This window comes from Culex pipiens, chromosome 2, assembly GCF_016801865.2.
Source record: "Culex pipiens pallens isolate TS chromosome 2, TS_CPP_V2, whole genome shotgun sequence".
NCBI classification, from domain to species: Eukaryota; Metazoa; Arthropoda; class Insecta; order Diptera; family Culicidae; genus Culex; species Culex pipiens.
Window position 1 is genome coordinate 180960717 of NC_068938.1, and position 27031 is coordinate 180987747.

The 27031-nt window shown below is 40.5% G+C and overlaps 4 protein-coding genes and 1 pseudogene across 4 annotated transcripts; 2 read left to right on the forward strand and 3 right to left on the reverse strand.

The window, feature by feature from the left end:
* The first annotated feature begins 1531 nt into the window (after positions 1 to 1531).
* Positions 1532 to 4029, forward strand: LOC120426632 (zinc finger protein 878-like). Its single transcript, XM_039591422.2, has 4 exons — positions 1532 to 2608; positions 2694 to 2916; positions 2974 to 3792; positions 3856 to 4029. Exons 1-4 carry the CDS (start codon positions 1630 to 1632, stop codon positions 3986 to 3988), a joined length of 2154 nt encoding a protein of 717 aa, XP_039447356.1. The 5' UTR covers positions 1532 to 1629; the 3' UTR covers positions 3989 to 4029.
* A 7634-nt stretch (positions 4030 to 11663) lies between these two features.
* LOC120426630 (oocyte zinc finger protein XlCOF6-like) lies at positions 11664 to 14615 on the reverse strand. The gene is made up of 5 exons (XM_039591421.2): positions 14150 to 14615; positions 13035 to 14096; positions 12847 to 12978; positions 12013 to 12715; positions 11664 to 11954 (listed from the first exon to the last, which is right to left on the reverse strand). The coding sequence occupies exons 1-5, from the start codon at positions 14199 to 14201 to the stop codon at positions 11765 to 11767; spliced, it is 2139 nt and encodes a 712-aa protein (XP_039447355.1). The 5' UTR covers positions 14202 to 14615; the 3' UTR covers positions 11664 to 11764.
* A 508-nt stretch (positions 14616 to 15123) lies between these two features.
* Positions 15124 to 17157, forward strand: LOC120426629 (uncharacterized; annotated as a pseudogene).
* Positions 17158 to 22370: 5213 nt separating this feature from the next.
* LOC120426628 (zinc finger protein 79-like) lies at positions 22371 to 24448 on the reverse strand. Its single transcript, XM_039591420.2, has 5 exons — positions 24262 to 24448; positions 23730 to 24200; positions 23458 to 23674; positions 22828 to 23403; positions 22371 to 22762 (listed from the first exon to the last, which is right to left on the reverse strand). The coding sequence occupies exons 1-5, from the start codon at positions 24371 to 24373 to the stop codon at positions 22552 to 22554; spliced, it is 1587 nt and encodes a 528-aa protein (XP_039447354.1). The 5' UTR covers positions 24374 to 24448; the 3' UTR covers positions 22371 to 22551.
* A 701-nt stretch (positions 24449 to 25149) lies between these two features.
* LOC120426627 (zinc finger protein 555-like) lies at positions 25150 to 26875 on the reverse strand. The gene is made up of 4 exons (XM_052709083.1): positions 26641 to 26875; positions 26054 to 26585; positions 25469 to 25993; positions 25150 to 25407 (listed from the first exon to the last, which is right to left on the reverse strand). The coding sequence occupies exons 1-4, from the start codon at positions 26678 to 26680 to the stop codon at positions 25203 to 25205; spliced, it is 1302 nt and encodes a 433-aa protein (XP_052565043.1). The 5' UTR covers positions 26681 to 26875; the 3' UTR covers positions 25150 to 25202.
* Between the last annotated feature and the right edge of the window lie 156 nt (positions 26876 to 27031).

A 27031-nucleotide genomic window follows, 5' to 3' on the forward strand; every position in this document is an offset into this window, starting at 1 on the left:
TATGGCCTTTCTCTCCATTTAATCACGTGTAATCAAAGGCCGTAAGTCATGAAATATTCTAGCATAGCTGATTCTGACAAAGTTCTGGAACATTTCTGCTAGAATGCTGTAAGAATATCCAGCCCTGTAAGAACTCTGCTAGAACGTCGTGACTGGGATGCCGTACCGCCCCTTTCAAATGCTGCTCCAGAACTATTTTGTCAAAAAAAAATAAATTTCGACTTTCGGTTTAGTTTGCTACGCATATCACTAAAAGAAACCAACATAGCAATCTCAAGTGTTTTTTCACGTGAAAGTCTCCAAAAATCAACACAATAAATTCACGTGCTTTTCCTTTGACCCACACATGTTTTTCATGTCAAATGGATGTGAAAATCATTCAAAATCAGCTGATCGCTATCGAAAGATCATTCATTCTTCCTTCGCATGCTATTCATTTCATATTCAAATGAATTTCACTTAGAATTGCCCCATTCGACATTTCCTTCAATTTCGAAGTGAAAAGCACGTTAGATTGAAATGTTTTGGTTTTGGGGTGCCATACGGCCAAAATTCTTCATGAGTAAGATGGCCACAGACGATGATGGTGCAAAGTTTGCTTTTCGGATTGAAAAGCTCCTTTTTGCTTACTAATTACCGTAGTTTTTTTTTTCTATTTGTGCGCTGATGGTAAGTAAGAACCAGAGAAACCCATCATTGAATGAAATTAATGCGGATTAACTTTATTTTTTCCAGAAAATCGGCCAGAGATCGTCCAAGGAACCTATTCCGATCCGGAGCTGTTATCCCGGACGAAAGATTGCAAGCGGTGTTTGTCAAGATTCGTCATGGACATCAAAGGCGGGCTTCGGATCCGCCAGCTGCCGGATCGAGAAGTGTTTGAGGTTGTCGGTGACGATACATCGGCCCAGCAGGGCATTCTTTTTGAGCGCCTGGATGGACACAGCTCAGCACAACGCCGTCGGAACCTGGTCCGAACACTTCCAGGCTGTGTAGCAGAGCAAATTTAATGCCAGTGAAGTGGAATGTATAGTTTAATATCGTCCGTGGTTTAAAGTTATGTATCCAAGAAGATGTTTGGTTTTGAAAATAAAAAATATATATGTTTGAAACCTTTTTCAACACTAAATTTAATGTAAAAAATAAAGAAACCCCCTCTCACCGTTTTAAACATCTGAAAACCATTGGAAAACCGTTCGATTCAGACTACAAAATCATTTAACAATAATGAGAAAAGCATTACAAATTCATAAGCGTTGTCACATGAAGTTAACGTGTTTTGCTTTTAAATTTACCGGATCGCGCTATGAGAATTTTCGAAGTGATTTGCACATGACATTCACATGCCAAGTCGTATGGGGCAGATTCACGTGTGAAACATGTGATATTGCTAAGTGCCTTTCTTTCAGTGTATAACGTTGAAAATAAGTAATAATGAATCAAAAGCATTGTGTAGCCTAACCTTAAAAATGTCCAATTTTTTGCCAGCGTGTAGCGCAACAACACGAAACAAACTTTACGATCTGTCAAAACAAGTTGAAATTTGCGATCGATTTTGAGAAAATTAGCTGAATCTTCCTCTTTAATCTGTAAATCTGGTAAATCTAGTGTGAATTCAGTAAATAAACTATGGAAGCAATCAAGACCAATCCGGCGGTGGATCAAGAACTTGTCAAAGTGAAACGAGAGGTTATGATCGACGACACTGTTCCAGAGTCGGTTCCTGAAAAGTCGCCAGACCCCGATCCGAGCTACGGGACCGGTGACGATTCAAGTTCCGATGAATCGGAGGACATTGACGAGGGCGATGATAGCAAACTTTGTACTCTGGCTGATAAAAGTGCCAAATTCACCTGCGAAGAGTGCGGCCGGAGCTATTCCACCGACGGATATCTGCGCAAGCACCGGGCAAGATGCAACAAGCCAGTCTACCATCCGTGTCACCTGTGCGAGAAGGTGCTGACCACTAGCCAAGAGCTCCGGTATCACCTGAACGAACACAGCGGCGAGAGGCCGTACGTTTGCCGACAAACGCCGGGTTGCCTGGAGGCGTTCCCTCATCCCCGGTTCCGGGTGATGCACGAGCATCGCTGTGGCGGCGGACCGGAACACCAGGAACCGGTCGAGCAGGACGAGGTCGTTGTGGACGGTATGGTGAAGCTGATGTGCAGCCGGTGTGGCAAGCTGTGCAAGACGCCGGGACTGTTCCGGAGGCATAAGAGGAATTGCTTCGCGCGGAAGAGCTGCCACCTGTGCGAGAAGGAGTTCAAGTCAGTTCAGTCGTTGGAGTATCATCTGAACTGGCATACCGGCGATAAACCGTACAAGTGCCAGGTGGGTTGCGACAAGTCCTTCATTAATCCGCACCACCGGCGGAGGCACGAGAAGATGTGCGGACCGGTTGTGGTGCGGGATGGGGAGGAAGCGGATCCGACGAAGATCTACGCGTGTGATCAGTGCAATATGAAGTACGGGATGATGGGACACTTGCTGCGACATAAGCGGGCCTGCCACAATGACGATCCGACGGAGGGTTTCGTTTGTCCCGTTTGTAAGATGGAATTTAAGAAAGCCACCCGATTGAGGTATCATCTCTACGAGCATACCGGTAGGTATTGGGAAGAAATACTACTGTTCAGCGTGAAGTTTCGCTTGAAATTCATCATGAACTACAGTATGAACAATTGTTGCAGGCGAAAAACCGTTCAAATGCTACAACGAAGGCTGCTCGGAAGCGTTCACGACTCCGATGCGTCGGCACGAGCACAACGTCACCTGTGGCCGCTCGTTGGATCACTACCGGTGCGACGTGTGCAACATGGCACTGAAAACGGCCAACGGTCTACGCATCCACAAGCTGACCCACAAGGAACCTACGCTCGAGTGTAAAATCTGCGGCGCCGGATTTCATCACGAGTGAGTTTGGTATTTTTTTACGGAACGGGATGAAGATCTTGACGTGTACTGTTTTAGGTTTAGATTGCGGAATCACATGAAAAAGAGCCACCCGGAAGCGGATAAACCAGTCGAGCCAGAGCCCGAACCTAAGCGTATTAAACTAGAACCCGGGTTGGGGCATCAGGAAGTGGTTGAGCCTCTTCCGGTGCAAATTCCCACGCCGGAACATCCCTGCCCCCAGTGCAAGCGTACCTTCACCTCCGAAACAAAAGTCAAACAGCACCTAGAGTTTTGTTTCAAGTATTGTCACCTTTGTCCGGCCAAGTTTCACACCGCATATGAATACAACTTCCATCTGGCGATGCACAAAGGAGAGTTGAACTTTGAATGTCGCAAGTCTTGCGGCAAAAAGTTCTACGAACCCAGAGACCGCAACAACCACGAGAAGGATTGCGGAACTGCCGACCCCAACCAGACGGACAAACCATCCGCGGCTAAGGTTCTCTCGTGCGATCACTGCAACAAGTCCTACTCCTCGGCGGGCTTTCTGCTACGTCACAAGCGACTCTGCAACAACCCGCTGCCCACAATCGGCGATGTGTGGAACTGTCCGCACTGCCCGAAAACGTTCACCCGTTCCGATGCGATGCGGTACCACGTGAACCAACACACCGGCGAAACGCCCTTTCCGTGCCGCACCAAGGACTGCAGCGCCGCTTTCGGCAATCCGGCGGCACGGCAAACGCACGAACGCGCCTGTGGCGCCGACCTTACGCAGTGTCCGATCTGCAACAAGGTGCTCAAGACGGCAACGTATCTGAAAACGCACATGGAACACCGTCATGCGGCGCCGCGATACGAGTGTCCGGACTGCGGGAAGATGTGCCCTACTAGGTGAGTGGAATTACTTGAAGAAAAAGTTTGGACAAATCTATTTAAAAAAATACGTTGTTTTAGCCATAATCTTAAAGCGCACCAAAAGCGGAAGCATCGACTAAAAGAAGAGTCGTCCACAGCGCTTGAATCGATCATCTCCATTAAGGAAGAGCAGATCCAGTCGGACGATGACGAAGAAATAGTTGGAATTTGAAGAAGCGCCTAAAAGCGTGGTAAAAGATCAGTGAAAGCTCAGTTTGTGATTTTAGTTATGAGAAACTTCCCTTGAAACTAGCGTTCGCAGTGAATTTCTTATCAGGCGCTTTATGAAATTCACGCTGAACTCTGGTATGATACTGCAAAACAATTATAAAAACTAAACTTGTTATTTCAAGTGGAACCCTGAATATTAAACAAACAAACAGTTTATTTTTCCTAAGTCGCTTTGGAAAATTCACGCTGAATTCTGGTATGATGTAGCAGAAAAATGGAATTTTCGTAAAATTTGTTGTGTATTTAACTTCGCAACAATGGATTACCGGACGGGCCAAAATTTCTCATAGATGGCGCTGTTCGTTTGGAAGTCAAAAAAAATCAAACCATCCACATTAACAACCCCCGGGTCTTTTGTGGTCTCTATTGCAAGTTTCTGCTCGAACCTAGGAGTCCGAAGGCTTGAATGGGGAGAGCACCCAAACCTCTTTTTACTCTAAGGAACCTTCCACCCCAGTGTTTGAACTGACGACCTTTGGATTGCGAGTCCAACCGCCGCCAGCGATTCCACCGGAGTAGGCTTGGTTTGGTGTGTTGTTTGTACGTACGGCATGGAGACGACTCCTGCACCTGGAATGACTTAACGGCCTAACAACCAAGGCCGGGACCGACATTTTACTTCCTCATCCGATGGAAGGTTGCAGCAGATGGGAATCGAACCCAGAATCATCCGCTTACAAAGCGGACAGCGTAACCATTCGGCCACGCACTGTCACTGTCGTTTGGAAGTAAGAAATTCAAATTTCATGTTTAAACTAGCGTTCGCAATGTATTTCCCATAAGGCGCTTTAGGTCATTCAATCTGAACTCTAGTATGCAGTTGTAGAACAATGGAAAAGCTTCATACGACTTGAATTTTCAACGGCAAAACCATTTAAACATTTTCATGATAAACAGGGTTGTTACGGACGGCGCGGATTGCGCGGATGGCGCGTTTCGCGCGGATCTGGCGCGGATTTGCTGGCTAATTTTGCCCAGGCGCGGATTTCGCGCGGATGGCAATTTTGAAAATGTTTGTTTGTATTTTCTTAGTACGAAACGTCGAAAAATGAAGATAAAGATTATGTAGAAATTATTTTTTATACGTTTCTTGTCATTTCTTAACATCTCCGGCTCTGAATATTTAATGGCCGGATTTCTGGCTAGTTTCTGGGGGCTGAGTACAAGCAGGTGATCTGTGAACGGGGCTGAGTTTTTTTTTATTTAGGAAGAGATAGTGATCATTGTTAAAATACAGCTGCAAAATGTTGTAATTTTGTGAAAACCACGCAATTGTTCAAGATGGCGGGCGCGTCGCGAAAAGAATCGAACGTCAAGGCGAGAAAAAGAGCGTGAGAGTGATTTAAAAGAGCAGAAGAGCGGGCGAGTTTTGAAAAAAAGATTTGAGAGAGCGCTTTGGAAGAGAAGAGCGGGAGAACAAAACAAAGAAAGAGCCGTTAGAGTTGTGGTGTTGGGAAGAGTCGGCAACTCTCTGAGTGGTTTTGAGGGGACGAATAGCAGAAAGAGGAAGCAAGAGAGAACGGTTGTGAGAGTGCCCCTGGAATGACGTCTGATCGAGGTGTACACTGCTGAAAGAAATGTCATGGGGTGAAGCTGTGTGTGTGATGCGATGATTGCCACAGACAAGTGGAAATGGGTGTACCCCATTTGGCATAATGGACATTTGGCATAACGGGTTTTCAAGATGGACGTTTGGCATAATTGGTCCAAGACATCAGGGACGTTTGGCATAATGGACATTTGGCATAATGGACGTTTGGCATAATTCTTTCAAAACCCATCAAGGACGTTTTGCATAATGGACGTTTGGCATAATTTTTGCTAGCTTTTTTTTTGTTCAATAAGTATTTATTTTTTGTAAAGAATAATAATTTATAGGTTTTTTTCTTTTTACTAAGCAGATAACTTTACTTTAAAAATGATTTTTGTTTTCAAAAAATCTAGTATCTTTGTCATTTTCTCCCAATAGATGTAATTTTTTTTTTCCTTTTTTTCTTAATAAATCTTTAAAATGCAATTTTTCATAAATATAAAATGCATTTTTTTCATAAATATATAATATTGAGATTTGTCTTCATTTGAAATATTTTGCAGCTATTTTTTTGTATTCAATTATTCCTTCTTTTATTTTAAATTCAACCTAACAAAGTGATGTAAGTTTTGCCAGTCTTTGAAATTTAGCAATAAAAAATTTATACTGTTTACCCTTTCCCCTCCTTTTTCAAATTCAACCTAAAGAATGTATGTACATTTTGCTCTTATTTAACGAAATGCATTTAAATTTTTTAAAGCTATTTGCTCTTCTTTTATTTTAAAGCTCAAATAAGGTAAAATCTCTCAAAAAATGTGCAGTTTGTTTTTTTTTAAATTTTGCATTCATTGTTTTTATGCAATTTTTTCTTCTTTAATATTCATCCTTAATAAGGGATGTACATTTTTTCTTTCTTTAAATATTTGACAAATGATTTATGAAATTTTCCCTTCTTTTATTTTAAATTCAACTTTTAGAAGGGAAAATCTCTAAAAACAATACTTTTCGAATATTTGACAATAAACTTCGATTATGAATTTTTTTATAAAATTTATATTTATTTATATAAAATTCAACTTATGGAAGGAAAAGTAAATTTAAAGATTCACATTTTGACAATCTTGAAATGTTTGACTATCGCAATATTTTTATGTTTTTCACCTACCTCTCTTAAAAATAACATTTAATCAGCATTTTTTTAGGCAGTTGTCCCTTCTTTAAGATTAGTATTGAATAAATAAAAGAAGGGAAAATTCCATAAACAACTTTATTGCAAAAATTAAACCAACAGAGAAAAATGTGCAGAAATTATATAAATGTTTAAAGACAACATCTATAAGAGAATTTCCCTTCTTCAAGTTAAATATAAAAAATGATGGGAAAATTGAATAAAAAAACTTAATTGTAAAATATTTAAAGACAAGCAACATCGACATCCAAAAAATCGAAAAAATGTGCAGTTTTGTTTTTTTTTTAATTTTGCATTCATTGTTTTTATGCAATTTTTTCTTCTTTAATATTCATCCTTAATAAGGGATGTACATTTTTTCTTTCTTTAAATATTTGACAAATGATTTATGAAATTTTCCCTTCTTTTATTTTAAATTCAACTTTTAGAAGGGAAAATCTCTAAAAACAATACTTTTCGAATATTTGACAATAAACTTCGATTATGAATTTTTTTATAAAATTTATATTTATTTATATAAAATTCAACTTATGGAAGGAAAAGTAAATTTAAAGATTCACATTTTGACAATCTTGAAATGTTTGACTATCGCAATATTTTTATGTTTTTCACCTACCTCTCTTAAAAATAACATTTAATCAGCATTTTTTTAGGCAGTTGTCCCTTCTTTAAGATTAGTATTGAATAAATAAAAGAAGGGAAAATTCCATAAACAACTTTATTGCAAAAATTAAACCAACAGAGAAAAATGTGCAGAAATTATATAAATGTTTAAAGACAACATCTATAAGAGAATTTCCCTTCTTCAAGTTAAATATAAAAAATGATGGGAAAATTGAATAAAAAAACTTAATTGTAAAATATTTAAAGAAAAGCAACATCGACATCCATTCACCCAAAATACAGGATCGAGAGTATAATTCCATCAAAATTTATAGAGAGCTCAATGCTAAACTCGATAGAATAATGGTACCAACTCACACCTGCAAAACAATTAATTTAATTAATTAATTGAAACAGTAAATCTGCAACAAGAGTCATACATCGAAATCTGACTACTCTTGTGTCACCAAGCTGCTGTGGCCAAGGCAGTTTAGTCATTGGGTTAGTCTATTATTAGTCTCTGGTTCAGTTCCCGTAGAGAACACTTTTCGTTTTGAAGGATGAACTTTTTCTTGAAAATGGACTCGAGGGCATAATTCTCTCGGTCATGTAGAACTGTGTTCTCTGTGTCAGTGAATCTTTCCGCTAGTCTCGTGTCGGATGAGTGCTGCCCAGTTCTAGGGTTTCTTTAGATTAAATTCGAAAAAGAAGGGAAAAATGTGAATTTATTTAGAAATTTCCTTCTTCAAGTAAAATTTTTATCAAAAGAAGGGAAAATTGCATTATAAAAGCTCAATTGTCGAAGATTTGAAGAGGTTTTTCTCATCATGAATTTCATATAAAAGAAGGGAAAATTTCATTTAAAAAATTACTCCTAATTATATTGAAAGGGGAAAAATCTTAAGCTAACAAGAGACATGTTAATTATTTAATAAAAATATCAAAATTTCATTGAAAAGATTTATTGTGAATTATTCAAAATGGAAAGAATTTACTATTGGGAAAAAATATAGAGATACCTAATTTTTTATAGAAAAAAATGATAATCTCTTAAAGTAATATAAAAAAGGTAAAAAATATACATTTTCATTCGTGAAAATGACAAATAATTAACAAAAAAAACAAGCTAGTAATAATCATGCCAAACGTCAATTATGCCAAACGTCCATTATGCCAAACGTCCATTATGCCAAACGTCCTTGATGGTTTTTGAACGAATTATGCCAAACGTCCATTATGCCAAATGTCCATTATGCCAAACGTCCCTGATGTCTTGGACCAATTATGCCAAACGTCCATTATGCCAAACGTCCATCTTGAAAACCCGTTATGCCAAATGTCCATTATGCCAAATGGGGTACACCCAGTGGAAATAGTTTTTGTTTTTAACTTTAAGAAAATGATGAGGAAATTAAACAAATTGTATTCTTTTTGAGAGGGGAAAGTGAGACATGAAAAAGTGTTGAAAAATGAAACAGAGAAGAAATGCCAGCTCAAGAGTCTTTGAACATGAATCGCTTCATTGATCAAAGCTAACAAACATCGACGCAAGAGGATCCCTCAAATTTGGTGAGCTCGTTCTATGTTGTGTGTGTGCAAATGCGTGTTTGAATGAGAGCGGATAGTGGGCCACGAACTATAATTTCTATGCATTTTCTTTCAGGATAACGTAAATGACAAATATTTTCTTTTTATTAGTACAGTTTTTTACGCGTCGGTTAAACTTTAGGATTTGAACGATCAATTCGATTTTTTTAAATATAAATATGCTGATTAATCCCATTACACAAAAAATAATTAAATTCTAACTAATTAAATGCTTTTCGAATCGGTCGTTTTAATTTAAATTCTAACTCTCGCATTTAAATAAAACAAATGAATAAATAAATATTTGATGTTCACTCCGCATTGCTGTAAGAGTTTAAATTCAAGATTCTAATTATGCGTTAAATCATTTTTAACCTCGAATTTCGCTTAAACACACAATAATTTATAGAAATATATATAAACTTCGCTTTACTCTTACAGTCAATAGCTTGAGTTTAACAGCAGACATGTTAAAACTGTGTTTAATCGGCATTGTGTTTACCTGAGGAAATGGTTGGTTTAGTATTACTACAGACAATTTAATCATGCACGGCTTCGTCGCGTTATATCTGCCGTGGCTTAAAATAAAAAAAAATAAATCATGCATCTTTTATACTATACAGTCACAAGTATAAGTTTAATAATAAAAAAAATAACTCTACTTGATTCGCCCGCAATACCTTTCGGGGTATATCCTAGGGTTCTACCTCTCCTACTAACATTGAGTCCAAAACCACCCTACAAACATCTATACCACTAAGGTGACGTAGGGGTCCCTGCGCACTTTAGATAGGTGTTTACTAACATTCCTTCATTTCCCCGAGGATAGCTTGGACCCGGCGTGGACCCCCTTATGCCCTGGGCTGTATTACACACTCATCAAAAGATGAAGACATGGTATCTCCCGTGTTGGATTATTGTTCCGGATGAGGGTCTAACACAACCAGACCAAACAGTGGGATAAGCGTTGTGGAGCCTTCCGGTGGTGGGGCGTCCTCCAAATGCTAATGCTAATGCTATGCTAATCTCCGGCTCTGAATATTTAATTTCTTTTGAGTTTTGAGTAATGATTTTTAACCTTATTTATTTTTAATTTTATTCAGGTTTTATAAAATTTTTAATTTTGTAAATCAAATATTACAAACTTTTCCCGAAGATATAGACATTAAAATGTGTAACAAAAACAATTATTGGGGCTTGTTCTGGTGGGCGCCAAATATGAGCTTGATTAGACGTAACAGAAGCTGGCCTCCACTTTCGAATTTTGGAATGAAATTTAATCGGTAGAAATATGTTTTCTAAAATTAAACATTCTTGGCGAAAATAAAAAGATCAGAACATTCAAAATTCAAAGCATCAGAAATTCGAAAAAAAATGTTTTAATAGTTTTTATAATAAAAAAAAGAATCAAAATACGTATTATTATTTTTTAATTTCTAAAATCGTAATTAAAAAAATCTGAAATTTCGAAATTCAAAATTTTAGCAATCTGAAATTCAAAATACCAAAAATTTGGGTAATCTAAAATTTGAAAATTAAAAAAAAATCAAAATTTAAAAGTCAAAATTTAAAAACTAAAAAATATCAAATTCAAAACAATATGGAAAAAAAATTGTCAAATCTAAAATGATTTTAGTATCCTTAAGCTTATAAATTTATAAATTCTAAAACTCTTAAATTCTTAAATTGTTAAATTCTTAAATTGTTAAATTCTTAAATTCTTAAATTGTTAAATTCTTCAATTCTTAAATTCTTAAATTTTTAAATTCTTAAATTCTTAAATTATTAAATTCTTAAATTCATAAATTCTTAAATTCCTAAATTCCTAAATTCTTAAATTCTTAAATTGGTAAATTCTTAAATTCTTAAATTCTCAAATTTTTAAATTCTTAAATTGTTAAATTCCTAAATTCTTAAATTCTTAAATTTTTAAATTCTTAAATTCAAATTCTTAAATTCTTAAATCTTAAATTCTAAAATTTAAAAATTCTTAAATTCTTAAATTGTTCAATTCTTAAATTCTTAAATTCTCAAATTCTTAAATTCTTAAATTCTCAAATTCTTAAATTCTTAAATTGTTCAATTCTTAAATTCTTAAATCCTGGAATTCGTAAATTCTTAAATAATTTTATTTTTAAATTCTTAGTTCTTAAATTCTTAAATTTTTGATTTCCACAATTTTTGAAGTCCTATTTTATGTAAGAGATTTTGAAATTATGAGAAGACATAATTTTAAATATCGGAAATTAAATTTCTTTCGTAGTGAAATTTTAGCGAGGATTTTGGATTACAAAATGTATAAAAATTCTTAGATTTTGAATATTTAGACTTTCGAAATTTAAAATTTGATCATATTATTGTTTTAGATTTTGATTTAATTTTGAGGTTATATTTTTGAAGTTAAATTTTTAGGTTTTTAAAAATTGTATTTTCTATTTTGAAGATTTTTTATTCATGACCCTTGCCTTAACCGTCTCTTGAGGATTTTTTTTATGGATTTATTGCTTTCATTCTTTTGGAGCCTTAAACCATAAAACGAGTTTTTTTAATCAAATACTTTCTGAATTAGTTTTTATTTATTAAAAAATAAAATTTCTTAATTGTTGGTCGCGATATTTTTTTATATAGCGTAGATTTTGCGCGGTTTCGGATTTTAGGTCGGCGCGGATTTGGCGGATTTTTTGTCGACTCTCCCGTAACAACCCTGGATAAGGTACTTTCGAAGTTTCTATGTTGAAAGAACACTAATTCTTCCTTTTCTTTTCTACACTCTTTAATTTACCTCTTTAAAATACTTATTTTTTCACCTAGAACCTCTGCTCGCAAAACTGCCGATGCAGTCGCAGCACCAACTCGGTGACAAACCCCTTACTGCACAACTCACAGTGCGTGCTCTCCGGCATCGATTCCATCAGCCGCCAGTTGGCATCTTTCGGCAGTTCCTCGCCCGGAAGCGCCTCTCCAAAGTGGGTCCGCCAGTGGTGCTCCGAGTCGGTTCTGTAAAGTTAGAATTTCATCAAGTCAAGAAGATTTACCGAGCTTTTGCTGAACTCACTCCGAGTAGAACGTCTCCCCGCAAATTCGACAGCTTGCCGCCTGCTCCAAGTGAGCTTCTTCGTGGCGGCGCAGCTCGTCAAACTCCTCAACCGGTCCCGCGCAGATGTCACAAACAAAGTGGCCAACCTCTTCGCAGCGCGCTTCGTGTTCCCACAAGTCTCCGCAGTTGCTGAAGCGTTCCTCGCAACCCTCGCGACGACACTTGAGCCTGTTGTCCTCCAGCTCATCGTCGTGCTCACCGAGGTGAAGCCGCAGCTGGTCCGCGTCCTGGAATGCCGCTGGACACAGGTGACAATAGCTGCCAGAGGTAGCGAGAGGCGCGCCAATCTTCTCGCAGTCAACCCGATACGCCTCAAGAGCCCTCAAATCGACGAAGCTCTTGCAGCAATCGTCGCATGAGTGAATCTCCAGCGAGTCGGACGACTTGTCGGCGTTCTTGCGCTCGTGGCTCTGCATGTGAACGTCTAGACTTGTTTGCTTTAGCAGTTTCTTGCCGCAGACCGTACACTCGTAGCGTCGCTTCGAGTGCACCTGCATGTGGTTCTTCAGCGAGTGAGCCTTGGTGAAGGTGGCTTCGCACTCGGTACATTTGTGGGCGCTGCTGGTTGGAACTGCACGGGCTCGCTTGGGGCGTTTGGTGCGCTGATTCAGCGGAAGATCGGATTCCGGTGGAACTTGATGTTCCGTTACGATGATCTCCTCTGCAAGAAACCGTAATATGTCATAGAAGAGGCATTTGTCACCATTGTAGCAGCTTAGTCACAATCCTTTCCCATTGATTGCTTCGATTTGGAACCTTGAGCTAAGATAAGAAAACGACAAGAGTACAAACCTTCCACGATCTCCTGCTTGACCTCGTCCACCTCAAACACCGAATCGGGTTGTTCCGGTGTCGATTCAGCAGTTGCCTTCCGTTTACTTTTCCGTTTCTTAGGCTCATCTTCGTCTGAAGATTCTTCGCGCTCTGAAATGCAAAAACCAACATGAGTTCCAACAATCAAACCAACCCACCAAACTTACTCTGATATCGGCTCTTACACTTCAGCGTCGCCTTCACCCGAGTTCCCTTTAAGGTACCATTCGCGTGCCGGTTCAGGTGTTCGCGCAGGTTCCCCTTCATGGTGAACTCCTGCCCACAGATGTGGCACGTTGGCCGCGGTCCCGTGCTGTGCGTTTGCATGTGCGTCCTCAGCGAGTCCGAGGTCTTCAGCTTCGCCCCACAGACGGTACATTCGATCGGCTTGTCCGACTTGCCGCACACCCGATGGTGTTTCTTCCTCGTGTCCGGACTAAAGAACGACTTCGTGCAGCCCTCGATCTGGCACTCGAAAGGTCGAACGTCGTTGTGCTGATTCATGTGGTAACCGAACCTGGCCTTATCCGTGAAAACCCTTCCGCACTGCTCGCAGGTCAGCACCCCAGCCGTAGCTTTGCAGAACTTCCTGTGCATTCTCAAGTTGGTAGCGCTGTCAAAGACCCTTCCACAATCGCCGCACTCGTCCTCCTCCTCAGAACTCTCACCATCCCCAGCTTCCTTCTTCCACGGCGGCTCAACCTTATGCTTTTTCCGGTAATGTGAACCAAGCTTACCCTTCCTCACAAACTTCTCGCTGCAGATGTGACACTCGTGGCTCGGTTCTCGATGGCTGAGCGCGTGCTGCGTAAGGGCATTAGCGGACTTAAAAACCGCTCCGCAAACATCGCACACCACCTCCCCAGGTCCACTTTGCTGCTCTCTCCCGCATTTCTTCTCGTGCGCCAAGCGAGCCTTCGGCGAGTGGAATCCCTTCGTGCAACCCTCGGACCGGCATCCGTACGGAGTTTCGCCGTTGTGTTTGAGCATGTGGTACCGGAACTCGGCGGTTTTCTTAAACTTGGCCGGGCACAGATGGCACATCTGTGTTTTGCTCTCGACCTTTTCGAGCGGTGTTTTGCAGTACTTTTGGTGCGATTGCAGATGGGCCAGCTGGACGTATCGCTTGGGGCACCGGTCGCAGCTGTAGATCTTGGACGAGTTGTTGTCTTCGGTGGGAGACTCGTCGTCTTCCGGACCTTCTGAGGCGCTTTGCTCTTGGAACTCATCTACAAATGATGGATGTTTAATTTCTGCATCTTTCCAAGGGGAATCATCTTACCCTCGTGACTGCCCATCACAGGATTTGGGGTAGTGTTCAGTGAATCGTCCATTTTCGTTGACAAGTTAAGGGACAACAGTTAGTTCGTTACCGTAACCGATTGATTTCAGATAGAACAAAAAAAGATCAACAAAAATAGTGAATCGATTTCTAAATTTCAAGCTTTTAAGTGCTCCAAAACCTGCTGTCAGGTCAGATAACAGTTATTTCATTCCACTTTCAAAAACTCGTCTAGTTAAATTAAACGAAAAACTTGGAATGCTGATAATGTTGGTTTGATCTTCGCTTCTGTTGGTAGATTGTTCCGGCTTGAGATCCCAGCAATTTGCACACTTTCCCACTTAATTTGGAAACATATTAACGATTTTACACGTTCCAAATAAGAATTTTGATCAAATTTACTTTGATTATATTTTGCTAAATAAAAAAATTATGCTGAATCCGAAATAATATTACTTTCTGTAAATATTTTGATTGTAAACAAACGATTACTGACAGTTCAGTGAAAACATAACACGCTTAAGGGGTTACATACATGTAGAAAATCTAAATTTTTCATATTTCGGAATATTTATTAAATCCTTTAAAAAGATGAATTCCAATCACTCCTGAAAGTTTCATGAAGATATGTAATGCTTTAAGTGAGTAGAAGACGATTTAAGTTTAAAGTTCTGCCATGCGCAAAGCGGACTGTCAAACTTTGGGAGCGTTTTTCTCGGAACACCGAGTTGATTTACGGGTGCCACGATATCTCGAGATTGGATGGACCAAATTGGCTGAAATTTGGGGTGAAGACTCTCAAGACATATCCCGTGTGCATGACGAAGCCCAATTTTTAAATTTTGCTTTTTTTTTAAATACAAAAATCATAAACGGACGATTTTTAATATGAAAAACACAAAAATATTTTTAACTTTTTTAAAAATAAACTTTTTGAAAATCGGCCTTCGTCATGCACACGGGAACGGTTTAATTCACGAGGTGGTCACTCCAAATATATTGCATTTATTTCATAAGTTAATCCGTATGTGCATCCATATTTACGTGCATACACCATTCCTCTATGAATTTTATTTCAGTGTTCACAGCTGTCATCGCAAACGCGCGCACTGTTTACAAACAACAACAAAAATCAATTTTTCATGGGCCAGCAGCTTCGTCGTAGTAAATCCGGATTTTCCATTGTTTTGAGTTGAATTTAGTGCGTGTTTGGACTCAGTAAGGCACCAGCAATCGAGATGGTGGTAACCAAGGAGGACAAGTCGATCGAGCTGCTGGACGTGGACCCTCAGGAGACGGAGGACGACGGGGCGGTGGTGGTGCTGGACTCCAAGCGGAAGGGCAAGCGCACCGTAATCAAGACTTTGACACGGCAGACGTACTTTTTGCCCGTGTTTGGCCTGGTTGATCCAGAGAAACTCAAGCCGGGCGATTTGGTGGGCGTAAACAAGGACTCGTACCTCATCCTGGAGACACTTCCGGCCGACCGAGCAGTATTCGGACATTGGCGGGTTGGACAGGCAAATCCAGAAATTGATTGAGGCCGTCGTGCTGCCGACGACGCACAAGGACAAGTTCAAGAACCTGAGAATTCATCCACCGAAGTCGACCTACCTGAAGCTGGCCGGCCAGTAGCTGGTGCAGATGTTCATCGGAGACGGTGCCAAGCTCGTCTGGGACGCGTCCGCACTGACCAAGGAAAAGTCGCCGGTGGTTTAATTTCTTTTTATTTGTGAAATCAGTTTTTTTGTATTGTTAGATATGATGAAAAAAAAAACGATATTGACCGCCCCTCCTCTCCCTTCTCCCCCCATGCGACAACTCGTTGGGTTGCGAACAGGTGCGCGTACTTTTTCAACTTGCTATTCGGCCCCACGATGAACGTAAAGATCCGTTCCTACTTCAACCACTTTGTTATCTCTCGATCCCAGTTGTCCACCAAACTGCTCGGAGTCACGATCAGAACCCGCTTCACAACCGGCTGCCCGTAAGGTCCCTGATTCTTCAAGGTGTAGATCAACGCCAACGTCTGCAACGTCTTCCCCAGTCCCATCTCGTCGGCCAAAATCGCTCCCAACTGTTCCGAGTCTTCGCGTTTCATTCCCAAACCCCTTTCTCGCTGGTGCGGCCGCAAATGCTAGCCACGCAGTACGAAACGCAACCCTTTGTCCGCAATCGCTTCCTCCCCACAGTCCCAACCAGGTCGACACCACAATCGGACTCCCGGCGCACATCGACTTCGCCGGCGGCCTAAACCCTCCTCTCGCCTCGAATCGAACCCTCTTCACCGGCACATCATTCTCCTTGGCCACCTCCCCATCAATCCGCTCCACCAGTTCAACCTCCTTGCTCAACCGCGAACCCTCCTCCAGCTCCTCCCCCTTCACCAACCCGGAGCTCCTGCCGTCCTCGTCGCCCAACGTGACGCTTTTCCCGCCCACGATGGTCAACGTTCCGTCGCCCTCCCACGTATTGTGCTTTTTGGTCGTTATTTTGCCCCAGCACACTTGCGTCGTCGTTGGTTCTGCGGGGGTGTGCAACGCTGCCGGCTTTCTGACTGCGACGGCTCAGGCTTCCAACACGCGGGCATGGTTCTCCGAGCTGGTGAGCAGCTCCAGCATGCCCGGGTCCGGTTGGGCTTGCGGTAACGGCTGCGGTCGGATTGTGAGGGTGGTGGAAGTTCGGCCGGCAGGGACCGCTTCATCGACGGTCCTGCCGTCATCACCCGCATTTGCTTCTTAAGTAGTAGTGCTGACGTATCTGGTCCCGCTGTCCCAATCTTCGTAGGGCACCGGAAATCCTGAAGGTGACAAAATACACCTCAAGCTGGATTGGAGCGGTGACAGTTTGTAAATGAAGGAAACAAACAAGTGACAGTTCTGAACTGTCACTATCCACACTGAACAAAATTCAATTCCGAATATCGTGCAGATAAATAATATTTACGATATTTACGAAATATTCACGGAAGTAAATCCAATGCGCTACGGATCAACCATGTGCCCAACCCCGTGCGCAGGGCCTTGTCCCAAGAGCGATACTTTAGTCGGGGTCGTCCCGGGTAAGCTTGCACACGATCAGCGGGGATGCTAGGTGCTGCTTCGTGGGGGGAGGGGTTTGTGCCGGTTTTACAGGTGTCGAACACAGCAAGCCAATTTTTTGCCGTACACAACTGGATCAACGACAACCCAGTTCCATCACTAGGTAAACGACACCTTCGCCTTTACCGCTCTATTCAGCAGGTGCTGTTTGACCAAAAATGATTTGGCCAAATTCCTCAGCTTCCGGCTCCAGTCTGGGTAGTTCTAGTATTTCTAGTTCCATCCGAATCTTCTTCAAAATACAAAACTAATCTAGGTGACAGTTGCCAATGACGTTTAGAAACGTCACAGCCCACACTGATCGAAATTTTCTCTTAAATCTTTAAGTTCATCCTCGTGAATCCGTATTTACCATTATTTACCACTATTTACTGGATTTGCTCCAAATGCCATACGGATCAAGCATGTGCCCAACCCCTTGGTTTAATTAGTCTTCACAAAAATTTTGAGCCGATTTGGTCGAAGCAGTGTTGAGATATCGTGGCACCCGTTTTTTGAAACTGCTTACTTCAATTACACTCAACCCCCGGTGGTTGGTCACTTTTTCGTTTGACACTTTTTTAGTTTGTACCCCGTTGGTTGGTCAAAGTTGAACTAAAAAGTGACGAACTGTCACTATTTACACGGTGCTCACGCACACTATTAAAACAAACGTTTGGTAGTGTGTGTAAACTCCGTTTAAAAGGGGTGTCAAACTAAAAAGTGACCCCGTTCGTTTGACAACAGTTGGTGTCAAACCATCGGGATTTGAGTGTAGCTATATCTCGGCAATGATGCAACCAAATGTCTTCAAATTTATGTTGATAATAGTTAAAAATGTTTATGTTAAAGTCCTGAAAACAATTTTTAAAAAAGTTTGCGTGTGTACCAATACCAACCCTTGACATGTTTGCCGATTTACATGTATGTAACCTCTTAATAAAAAACCATAAAAACTGTTTCCACCTAGGTTTCCACCAATGTTAATTTTCCAATTTAGGGGTGCATTGATTTCTCAAATTCGAGATCAATGGACTAAATTATAATTTTGTTTGCCAAACAAAACAGTAACTATAAGTTCAAGTAGTTATTTAAATTTTTTATTATTAGATTTAAAATTTTATAATTTTATTAAAGAATTTTACAGTTTAGGAATTTTAGTATTTTGGGACATTACTTGACATAATTATATTGTCAATTAGAATTTTCTTGGGATTTTCAGAATTTTCTTAAATGTTTTAAAATTTTAAAGTTACTTTCTAAGGCTTTCTAGGCCCAGTGAAAAAAATATAATTTAACTCAAAAATGATGAACTTCTCGTCACAGTGTCCTGATGCAAACAATGATCGAGCTCGAGCTGTCACAGCCCTGCGAAGTATGTTGGCTGACATATCGGGCGGTCAGTCAAAAAAACCAGCTAGAAGTCGCCTGACAAAAAACTTTTGCTAGAAAGAGATAGGAAACCTGATGCAAACAATCGTCCAGCTGTAATGAACACATACTTTGCATGTGTTGGTATAGTTCTGACTAGAAAGCCTTCTACAAGCTAACCCCAGACTTTTTTCAAGATTTGATCTATAAATAGCATAGGGTTATCTAAGCCCGATCTCACGCACACTAGCACGCCATTTGTTTTACTGGAGGATACAAAATGTAACCTCAATCTTTTTCGTGTACGTGCACACAATACATGCGCACGTAGATAACTCTTTGTGCACGATTGAGGTGGAATCACCCATAATAGATGAGACTTTTTAAATCTTCAGAATTTCAGAATTTGAAAACTCAAGAGCGAGTCCACGAACAGGGCATACCCCTTTGTATGGGACGTCGTTTGGACCTCACCAATCTGCCTGAAATTTTCAGGGGTTGTTTGTACATATAAAACTAGCATCTGGTCAAAATATGAGCACTCTAGGTCAACGGGAAGTGGGGAAATCGGGACACAAAGTTTGAAGGTTCAAAAACGTAAAAAATCTTAAAAAGGCTATAACTTAGGCAAAATTCAATTTAATTCCAAAATTCAAAATGCATCTTGAAGGGCTTCAAAAATGCAACAAAATGCAGGGTAGAGCATCCCAATTGGTTAATTCTAAAGGGAGTTATTGGCATTTTAGTGATAAAATAGCATAATTTTCAAACTGAAATAAAAAAGTGTTCCATCCAGATATCAACTCGGATCGACCTGCAGCTTGTAGGGGACATCTGGGACTACCATCTGAGACTGAGACCGCTTTGGGTAAGGCAGTTTAACATATTGAATAGACACTTTTACTTTTAGTGAATTTTTTGGTAGTAAATTTTTGCTCAGGGGACCCCTTAGATCCCATTTTATGGTGATAATTTTATCATATTCGTGTTCCTGAGACAATTTCACAAAAGAAACATGCATAAAAATGTATATTATCATTCATTTTAACCCTTTAAAAAATGAAAGATAAAAAAAAATTAAGAAGCTGCATTTTTTCTGGTGTCATCTAGTATCCTTGGAAACGAACTTGATTTTCAATAAATGTGAATCAAAGTTTTTTTTAAACTTTTATTTTTTAAAGGGCTAAAGGGGATGAAAACAAACATTTTTATGCATGTTTTTAATGTGAAATTGTCTCAGGAACACGATTATGATAAAATTATCACCAGAAAATGGAATCTAAGCGGTCCTCCGAGCAAAAATTTACTACCAAAAAATTCACTAAAAGTAAAAGTGTCTATTTGATATGTTAAACTGCCTTACCCAAAACGGTCTCAGTCTCAGATGGTAGTCCCAGATGTCCCCTACAAGCTGCAGGTCGAACCGAGTTGATATCTGGATGGAACACTTTTTTATTTGAGTTTGAAAATTAGGCTATTTTTTACTAAAATTCCAATAACTCCCTTTAGAATTAACCAATTTGGATGCTCTACCCTGCATTTTGTTGCATTTTTGAAGCCCTTCAAGATGCATTTTGAATTTTGACATTAAATTAAATTTTGCCTAAGTTACAGCCTTTTTACGATTTTTGACGTTTTTGAACCTTTAAACTTTGTGTCCCGATTTCCCCACTTCCCGTTGACCTAGAGTGCTCATATTTTGACCAGATGCTAGTTTTATATGTACAAACAACCCCTGAAAATTTCAGGCAGATTGGTGAGGTCGATGCGAGATGGGTATGCTTTGCTCGTGGACTCGCTCTCAAGTATTTTTAAGTTTTCCAATGCTAGAGTTTTTATTAAAGGTCGTAAAACATATGAAACACAATAGCTTATTATAGGACCTTTAAAAAAACTGTAGAATAGAAGAAATTTAGAATTGGTGATACCCTTAGAATTTCTTTGATTATTTAAATATTTCAAAACTATAGAATTTTAAAATAAAAAAATAGAATTATAGATTTTTAAAATTATTGAATTCTAGAATTGTTTTATTTATACAATAAAGAACTAGCACTTTTTTGGGAATTTTATAATTTTAACATTTTAGAATTTATTATTTACAACATTTGCGCCAGAAATTTATAAATTTTGGAACTTTGCAAAATGGAACAGGAACAGAAGTCCAGACTCGATTATTCGAAGTTCGATTTTTTATATTTTCTTACAAGTTCTTCAAGTTCGAGTTCTGTGACCCCATTTTAGTCAATTGAATAGTTGATTGACTGTAAATTTAAAAAAATGCATTTTTCAATATTTCATCATCGCCATTTTGGCCGCCATTCTGGATTTAAAAATTCTAAATCACTTTAGAATAGTTCAGGGGTCATACTAAAGCTCAACAATCGAGAAATTAAAAAGAGAGATATGAGCCGGTAACATGGAGTGAAATTTTCACAGCTGTCATGGAAAACTACACAGCAGCTTGACAGTAAGTTTTATTTTTTAATTTCAGAATCTCCTGAAAAGTTTTAGAATAAAAAAAATTAAATTATAGAAGTTGCTGATGTAGGGTAGGGTAGTCATCAATGAGACACTTTTGGTTTTTAACTTTCAACGATTTTTGTATTTTTTTCATCAGCATGTTTTAATGAGCTTTTTGTTACATTTTCTTTCTTTTAATGTGTTCTAGCATTGATCAAAATATGAGATCGATCCGACTTCTACAGCCAGAGTTATTCAACTGTCTCATTGTAGACGCACTTGGCAGGAACAATGAGACAGGTGGGGAACAATGAGACACTTTACAAAAATCAATACTTTTCTAGTAAAACATCATGTTTTTGTATTGTTCCATTGCAGGTGACTTACCTTGAACATTTTAAAGCAATTTTGCCAACTTGAAGCTTTCATTAACAAAAGTTATACTAAAAAGTATTTAAATTTAGTAAAATCCATATATTTATACCATATAACTTTATATGTTTGGCGAAATGAAGTCAAAACTCAATAAATATGTCAAAAATCACTTCCGATTCATGTTTTGAAGGATTTCCCTAGATTTTGAAAAGTTTAATGAAGAAAAATCAAAGTGTCTCATTGTTACCCATAGGCTGAAAAGAGTGGGGAACAATGAGACAGTCCTGGATTCTGGGTATATTCTTAATTTTGGTCAATTCTAATGAAAGGCCATTGTAGCCCAACTCATGCCCTATGAAATGACGAAAGAAGTTTGGAGAAATTTTAGTTTTTGTATTATTGGCAGCCTATAAGCGAAAATGTAATTTTCAGTCATAATTTACTTTCACACCCCAAAATCAAACATTTATGAATAACTTTGCAAGGGAGCGTCCATAACCAAAGCCACTATTATGGCAGACGTGTATCCAGTAGATACACCTTTCCCAAAAATATGAGCCTTATTGGTTGAAACTACGACTTGTGAGAGCCATTTTATCATTGTTCCCCGTGTCTCATTGATGACTACTCTACCCTAATTGAAGAATTTAATATTTTTTGGAATTATAAATTCCACAACTTCTTTGGAATTTTAGATATATTTTTAATGTTAGCGTTTTAAAATTATTGGAAAAAAATAAAGATTACAAAAACCCTCCGCTGGTGGACATAAGAAACAAACAGAAGCACCTTAAAAGACCAGGTATTATTTCAATCTTTATTCTCAAATTGTGCCTTTTTCTACATTTCAATCTATCCGCCTTGGGAACCTAGAAAAGATGGATTGAAATGAAAAAAAAAAAATCTAGGAATACGGGTTTCAGCTGTTCTAAATAAAGTCACGGAATTCTGGAGGTTTCCTTCATTTATAAGACTTTTAGAAAATGTCAAAACTTATCCGATAATTTTCCTGAAAAATCATTTCATTTAAAAATTTCAGGAAATTTCGAAGCATAGAATAAAACAAAAATTAGTATCATATTTAAAGTTTTCGCATTAACACCACAACCAATCCTACTGCGCTCGACACTTCACCAGGTGCGGCTTCAGCAGGCAGTTGTACGCGAACCGTTGGCCACATTCCGTACAGGCGTACGGCTTCCAGCCGGTGTGAATGCTCTGGTGCACCCGGTTCGCTTCGGCCGACTTGAACCGCTTGCCGCACGTTTCGCACTCGTACTTGCGCTCCACCGAGTGTGCCGGCATGTGCTTTTTGAGGGCGGTCCTGGGGGAAAAAATGAGGAAGTTGCAGAATTTTGAAGGAGATTGTTCGCGTGAAATGAGCCTTACTTGGTCTTGAACCGCTTGTCACACTGCTGGCACGCAAATCGGGGCGCGTCATGCTTGGCCCGGTGCGTTCGTAACGAGGTTGGGGAACGGAGCGTGGCGCCACAGACCTCGCACACGTAGCCCTTGGTTCCGCAGTATACTTCGTGGCTTTTGCGCGCTTCACTGCCGAAGAACGTCTTGCTACAGCCGGCTTTTCTGCAGCTGTACGATTGAACTCCGGCGTGCTTGTTGAGGTGCGTCTCAAAGGCCGCACTGCTATTGAAGGTTTTGCCGCAGAGTGCACACTGGCGGATCTTTAGCTTTTTAACGTAGCGCTTACATTTGGCCTGGTGCACTTTAGTCAAGTTGACGTTCTGAATGGTGCCTAAACATTCTAAATCTACGGAGTTATTCTCCACATCTGGATCTAGGTTTTCAACAGGTGGTTCGGGCATCTTCTCGACAATTTCGGAAGCATTCAAGCTGTCAACACGAAAATCTCCTTCCAGAGTTTGCAACGCGTCTTCCGGTTTAATACCTTGAAGTGGATCTTCCGCTTGGGAGCGACAAACTCGCTCATGGTTTTCGCAATCAAGTCTAAAATTAGGAACCTTTCGATTAATTTGCAAGATTGCAACACCAAAAACTTACGCAAAGAAGAACGTCCTGCTACATCGAGGACACGAGAACTGGGGCTCATTGTGGATGATTTTGTGCCTCTCCAGCTCGATGTCCGTAGCGAAGCTTAGCGCACATTGGTCACAATCCTTAAGCGGCACTGCCGAACACAGGACTTCGTGGATGAAGCAATTCTTTGGGTTGTGGAACGCTTTCCTACATCCCTTCTTGCATCGGAAGGGTTTGATGCCTAAAACATTTTTTTTTTTAATTTTAATTCAAGGATAATGCAAAAAATCTCTTACCATAATGCTTGTTCGTGTGATATCCAAACTCGTCCTCTTGGGTGAACGTTACGAAACAAATGGGACAACTGAAAAGCTTCTGAGCCTCCTCAACCGGCTTCACCGGTTCCACGCCCTTCTCCTTCAGAAGCTCCTTCTGCTCGGACAAAGCCTGCAGGCATCTCTGCTTGAAGTCGCAACACAAATCGAACATTTGCGAGCACATGAGGCAGCATGGCATCGACTTTGAAAGCCCCGACGTGGCCAGCACGAACTCAATCTTCTCGAGTAACGCAGATACCTCGCCGGCAGACCCGTCGTTGGGCAGGTCGCGCGAACAGAAGACACAACTACCAACTTCTGGCGCTGCAACTTGCTTGCAATCGTCTTCCTTCGGCTTCGGCACAGGTGGTTCATCCAACAGAACCGCCTCTTCCGGAAGGTAAACCTCGTTCTCCGCTGGAGTTACGACCGGTTCCGGATCCTCAGTTTCTGGAACAAAATCGTTGAATTAAACACTCCGATGCGACCCCCTTAGGACATCGTTACTCACCAACGGCCATCAACATCCAGGTGGTCGGATCCAGATCCGGTGCGATTTGCTTCAGCTTTTTGCGCTGCTCTCGGGCCTGGGCTGCTCGTCTTTGCTTGGTGAGGCGTGGCATGGTGCTTTAAGCTTAGTTTTGTACAGTTTTTATTTCAATTTTCCTTAAAAACTAAGTTTTTTTTTGCGATTTTGTGCGATAAACGATGAAGGAACTTGATTTTGAACCAAAAGTAAACATAAACAAAAGTTTGCAGTGTTGCCTGGCTGTCAGAACGGCACGGATTCGAGCAAGCCCTTTAAACTGCTCGAATGTACTACACTCAACCCCCGGTGGTTGGTCACTTTTTCGTTTGACACTTTTTTAGTTTGTACCCCGTTGGTTGGTCAAAGTCAAACTAAAAAGTGACGAACTGTCACTTTTTATACGGCGCTCACGCAAACTATCAAAACAAACGTTTGGTAGTGTATGTGAACTCCGTGTAAAAAGGGTATCAAACTAAAAAGTGACCCCGTGCGTTTGACAACAGTTGGTGTCAAACCATCGGAGTTTGAGTGTAATTCCATTCGAGCAGTTTTTGCTTTTTTCTTTGCTGTCATTTCTACCACTCGAATCGGGTGCTCCATTGAAGCGGGAAGCCCTACTGCGTTGTGTTTACCGCAGAGAGGATTCTGAGAACGGATCACATTTCACAGAATATACAGAAAAAGAGGGATACGTGGACATACCGTACTAAATGCTCTGATCCTTAAATGAATAAAATTTAAACAAAAAATAACGAACAGCAGTAAAACCACAGAGTAAAACAAGAAGTGGTCAACATGGCGTTTTTGTTTATTTCATAGTATTTCTGTGGATAAGGAACCTCACTAATCCCATATGCAACCTTTAGGATTTCATTAACTTCGTAAAGTGTAGTTTCTAATATTAACAAACTTAACACGCACTCTCAATGCCCCTTCGCCATGTGCGTTTTAAGCAAACAGTTGTACCGAAACTGCTGCCCGCACACCGTACAGGCGTACGGCGTTTCTTGGGTATGAATCCGCTGGTGAACCCGATTGGCCTCGTACGACTTGAACCTCTTTCCGCAAGTTTGACACTGAAACTTCCGCTCGCCAGTATGGACCGCTGTGTGTTTCTTCAGTTCGTCGCTGAAAAAAGGACCAAAATTAGAACGATATTCTTCACTTAACTCATCAAACCGATTCATACTTGGTCTTGAAACGCTTCTCGCAAAGCGCACACTCAAACCGCGGATCCCTGTGCTTGCGAACGTGCTCGCGCAGTGTTTTGTCCGTCCGCAGCTGGGCCCCACAGATGGGACAAATGTGAACGTTCTGCGGATTGATGCAGTTCTTCTCGTGCTCGTAGCGCCGTTTGCCGATGGTGAACATTTTGGTGCAGCCCTCGTTGCGGCACTGCACCGTCCGGATGCCGTTGTGGAAGTTGAGGTGCAGCTGGTAGGAAGCATCGCGCGCGAACCGTTTCGGACAGTGGGCGCACTGGATGTTCTTGAGCGAACGCCGCGGAGGTCGCTGCTCACATTGCTGCCGGTGAGCTTTTAGAGCTTCTTTGGGGAAGGGACGGTTGCAGTGTTTGCAGGATGGTTCGGCTTCCTGTACGCCGGCTTGCTGGTCAGGAAGGTCGGTTTTTGGCATCAGCAAATCGCTCGAAGGAACGGTACTTTCTAGAAGCTTATCCACGAAGCATTCCGTGCTGTGTTTCTTGTAGTCCTTCCTAAAGTTATAAAGAATAAATTATCATAAACTTCAAGTCTCATTCTCCAATCAATCTTACGTGTAAAAAAACTTTTCACCACATTTCTCACAGCAATGCTTCGGCTCTCGATGGTTCGTCACGTGCAATCGCAGCGTTTGAAAAGTCTTGAATTTCCTGAAACAAATTTTACACGTTTTCTGCGCCGCATTTGGCTCAACGACCTCTTCTGACGAACCGCCCTCCAATTCGGTCTTGATCTCGTCAATCTTGACCTTCATGGCTTCGACCCTTTTGGACAGTGCCAGCAAGCAGGATCGCTTGAATTTGTAGAAACTTTGGAAGGTACTCCAGCAACTGCAGCAACAAGGCGCTCCAGAAGTTTGCAACTTTGTATTCAGCACAAACTCAATCTTCTTGACACGGATCGATTCGTGACCAGGAATCGATTCCTGTAGAGGTGCATTTTGGCAAAATAGACAACCTTCTTCCGCAGCTGAAGGGTACAGAATTGGATCATGGTCGGCTTCTGTTGAAGATTCGTCTCCGATGGGTTCCTCTTTGAAGATGACAACTTCCGGTTCTATCTTAACACCTTCAAGGTTGGTATCCCCTAAAAATTGATTTTATTTTGAGTTTGAATCTCACAAAAAAATGACTTTACTTACCTGCAGGCAAACTGAACTCAAACCCTTCGTTTTCCAGCATTTCTAGGTCTTCGTAAGCAAGTTCCGACGTTTCAGTCTCTTCCAACGCTTAATTGGCGTCACTCATCGTTCGGTTGCGTCAAAAACAGCAATATTTTAGCTGGATTGGCGAAAATCTGTTTTGGATTCAACTAAAATCGCAAGCTGAACAGCAACTTTGCTTCGATTTGCGAACTGTCAAAAACTGCTCGAATTTGGTTTGATGAACGCGATCCACAACGTGATCCACAATCATTTTGAGGGCAGAAGGTAAATAAACAGAAGCATTTGTTTTGAAATCACTAAATTTTTATTTATTTCAAACATCTAGAAACAGAATCGACGCTCACAATGGCCGGATGCGGCAAGAAAT

Bases quoted from the DNA above. Each gene is read 5' to 3' on its own strand.
- LOC120426630 (XM_039591421.2), bottom strand. From the start codon at position 14,201: ATGGACGATTCACTGAACACTACCCCAAATCCTGTGATGGGCAGTCAC. The intron at 12,979-13,034 runs GTAAGTTTGGTG...TTTGCATTTCAG, and splicing joins GTGTAAGAGCCGATATCAGA to AGCGCGAAGAATCTTCAGAC. The intron at 12,716-12,846 runs GTTTGTACTCTT...GGTTTCTTGCAG, and splicing joins CAAGCAGGAGATCGTGGAAG to AGGAGATCATCGTAACGGAA.
- LOC120426632 (XM_039591422.2), top strand. From the start codon at position 1,630: ATGGAAGCAATCAAGACCAATCCGGCGGTGGATCAAGAACTTGTCAAA. The intron at 2,609-2,693 runs GTAGGTATTGGG...CAATTGTTGCAG, and splicing joins TCATCTCTACGAGCATACCG to GCGAAAAACCGTTCAAATGC. The intron at 2,917-2,973 runs GTGAGTTTGGTA...GTACTGTTTTAG, and splicing joins GGCGCCGGATTTCATCACGA to GTTTAGATTGCGGAATCACA.
- LOC120426627 (XM_052709083.1), bottom strand. From the start codon at position 26,680: ATGCTGGAAAACGAAGGGTTTGAGTTCAGTTTGCCTGCAG. The intron at 25,994-26,053 runs GTAAGATTGATT...TTATAACTTTAG, and splicing joins GGTGAAAAGTTTTTTTACAC to GAAGGACTACAAGAAACACA. The intron at 25,408-25,468 runs GTATGAATCGGT...TCCTTTTTTCAG, and splicing joins GAGAAGCGTTTCAAGACCAA to CGACGAACTGAAGAAACACA.
- LOC120426628 (XM_039591420.2), bottom strand. From the start codon at position 24,373: ATGCCACGCCTCACCAAGCAAAGACGAGCAGCCCAGGCCCGAGAGCAG. The intron at 23,675-23,729 runs GTAAGAGATTTT...AAAATGTTTTAG, and splicing joins TCACACGAACAAGCATTATG to GCATCAAACCCTTCCGATGC. The intron at 23,404-23,457 runs GTAAGTTTTTGG...TCCTAATTTTAG, and splicing joins AGCAGGACGTTCTTCTTTGC to ACTTGATTGCGAAAACCATG.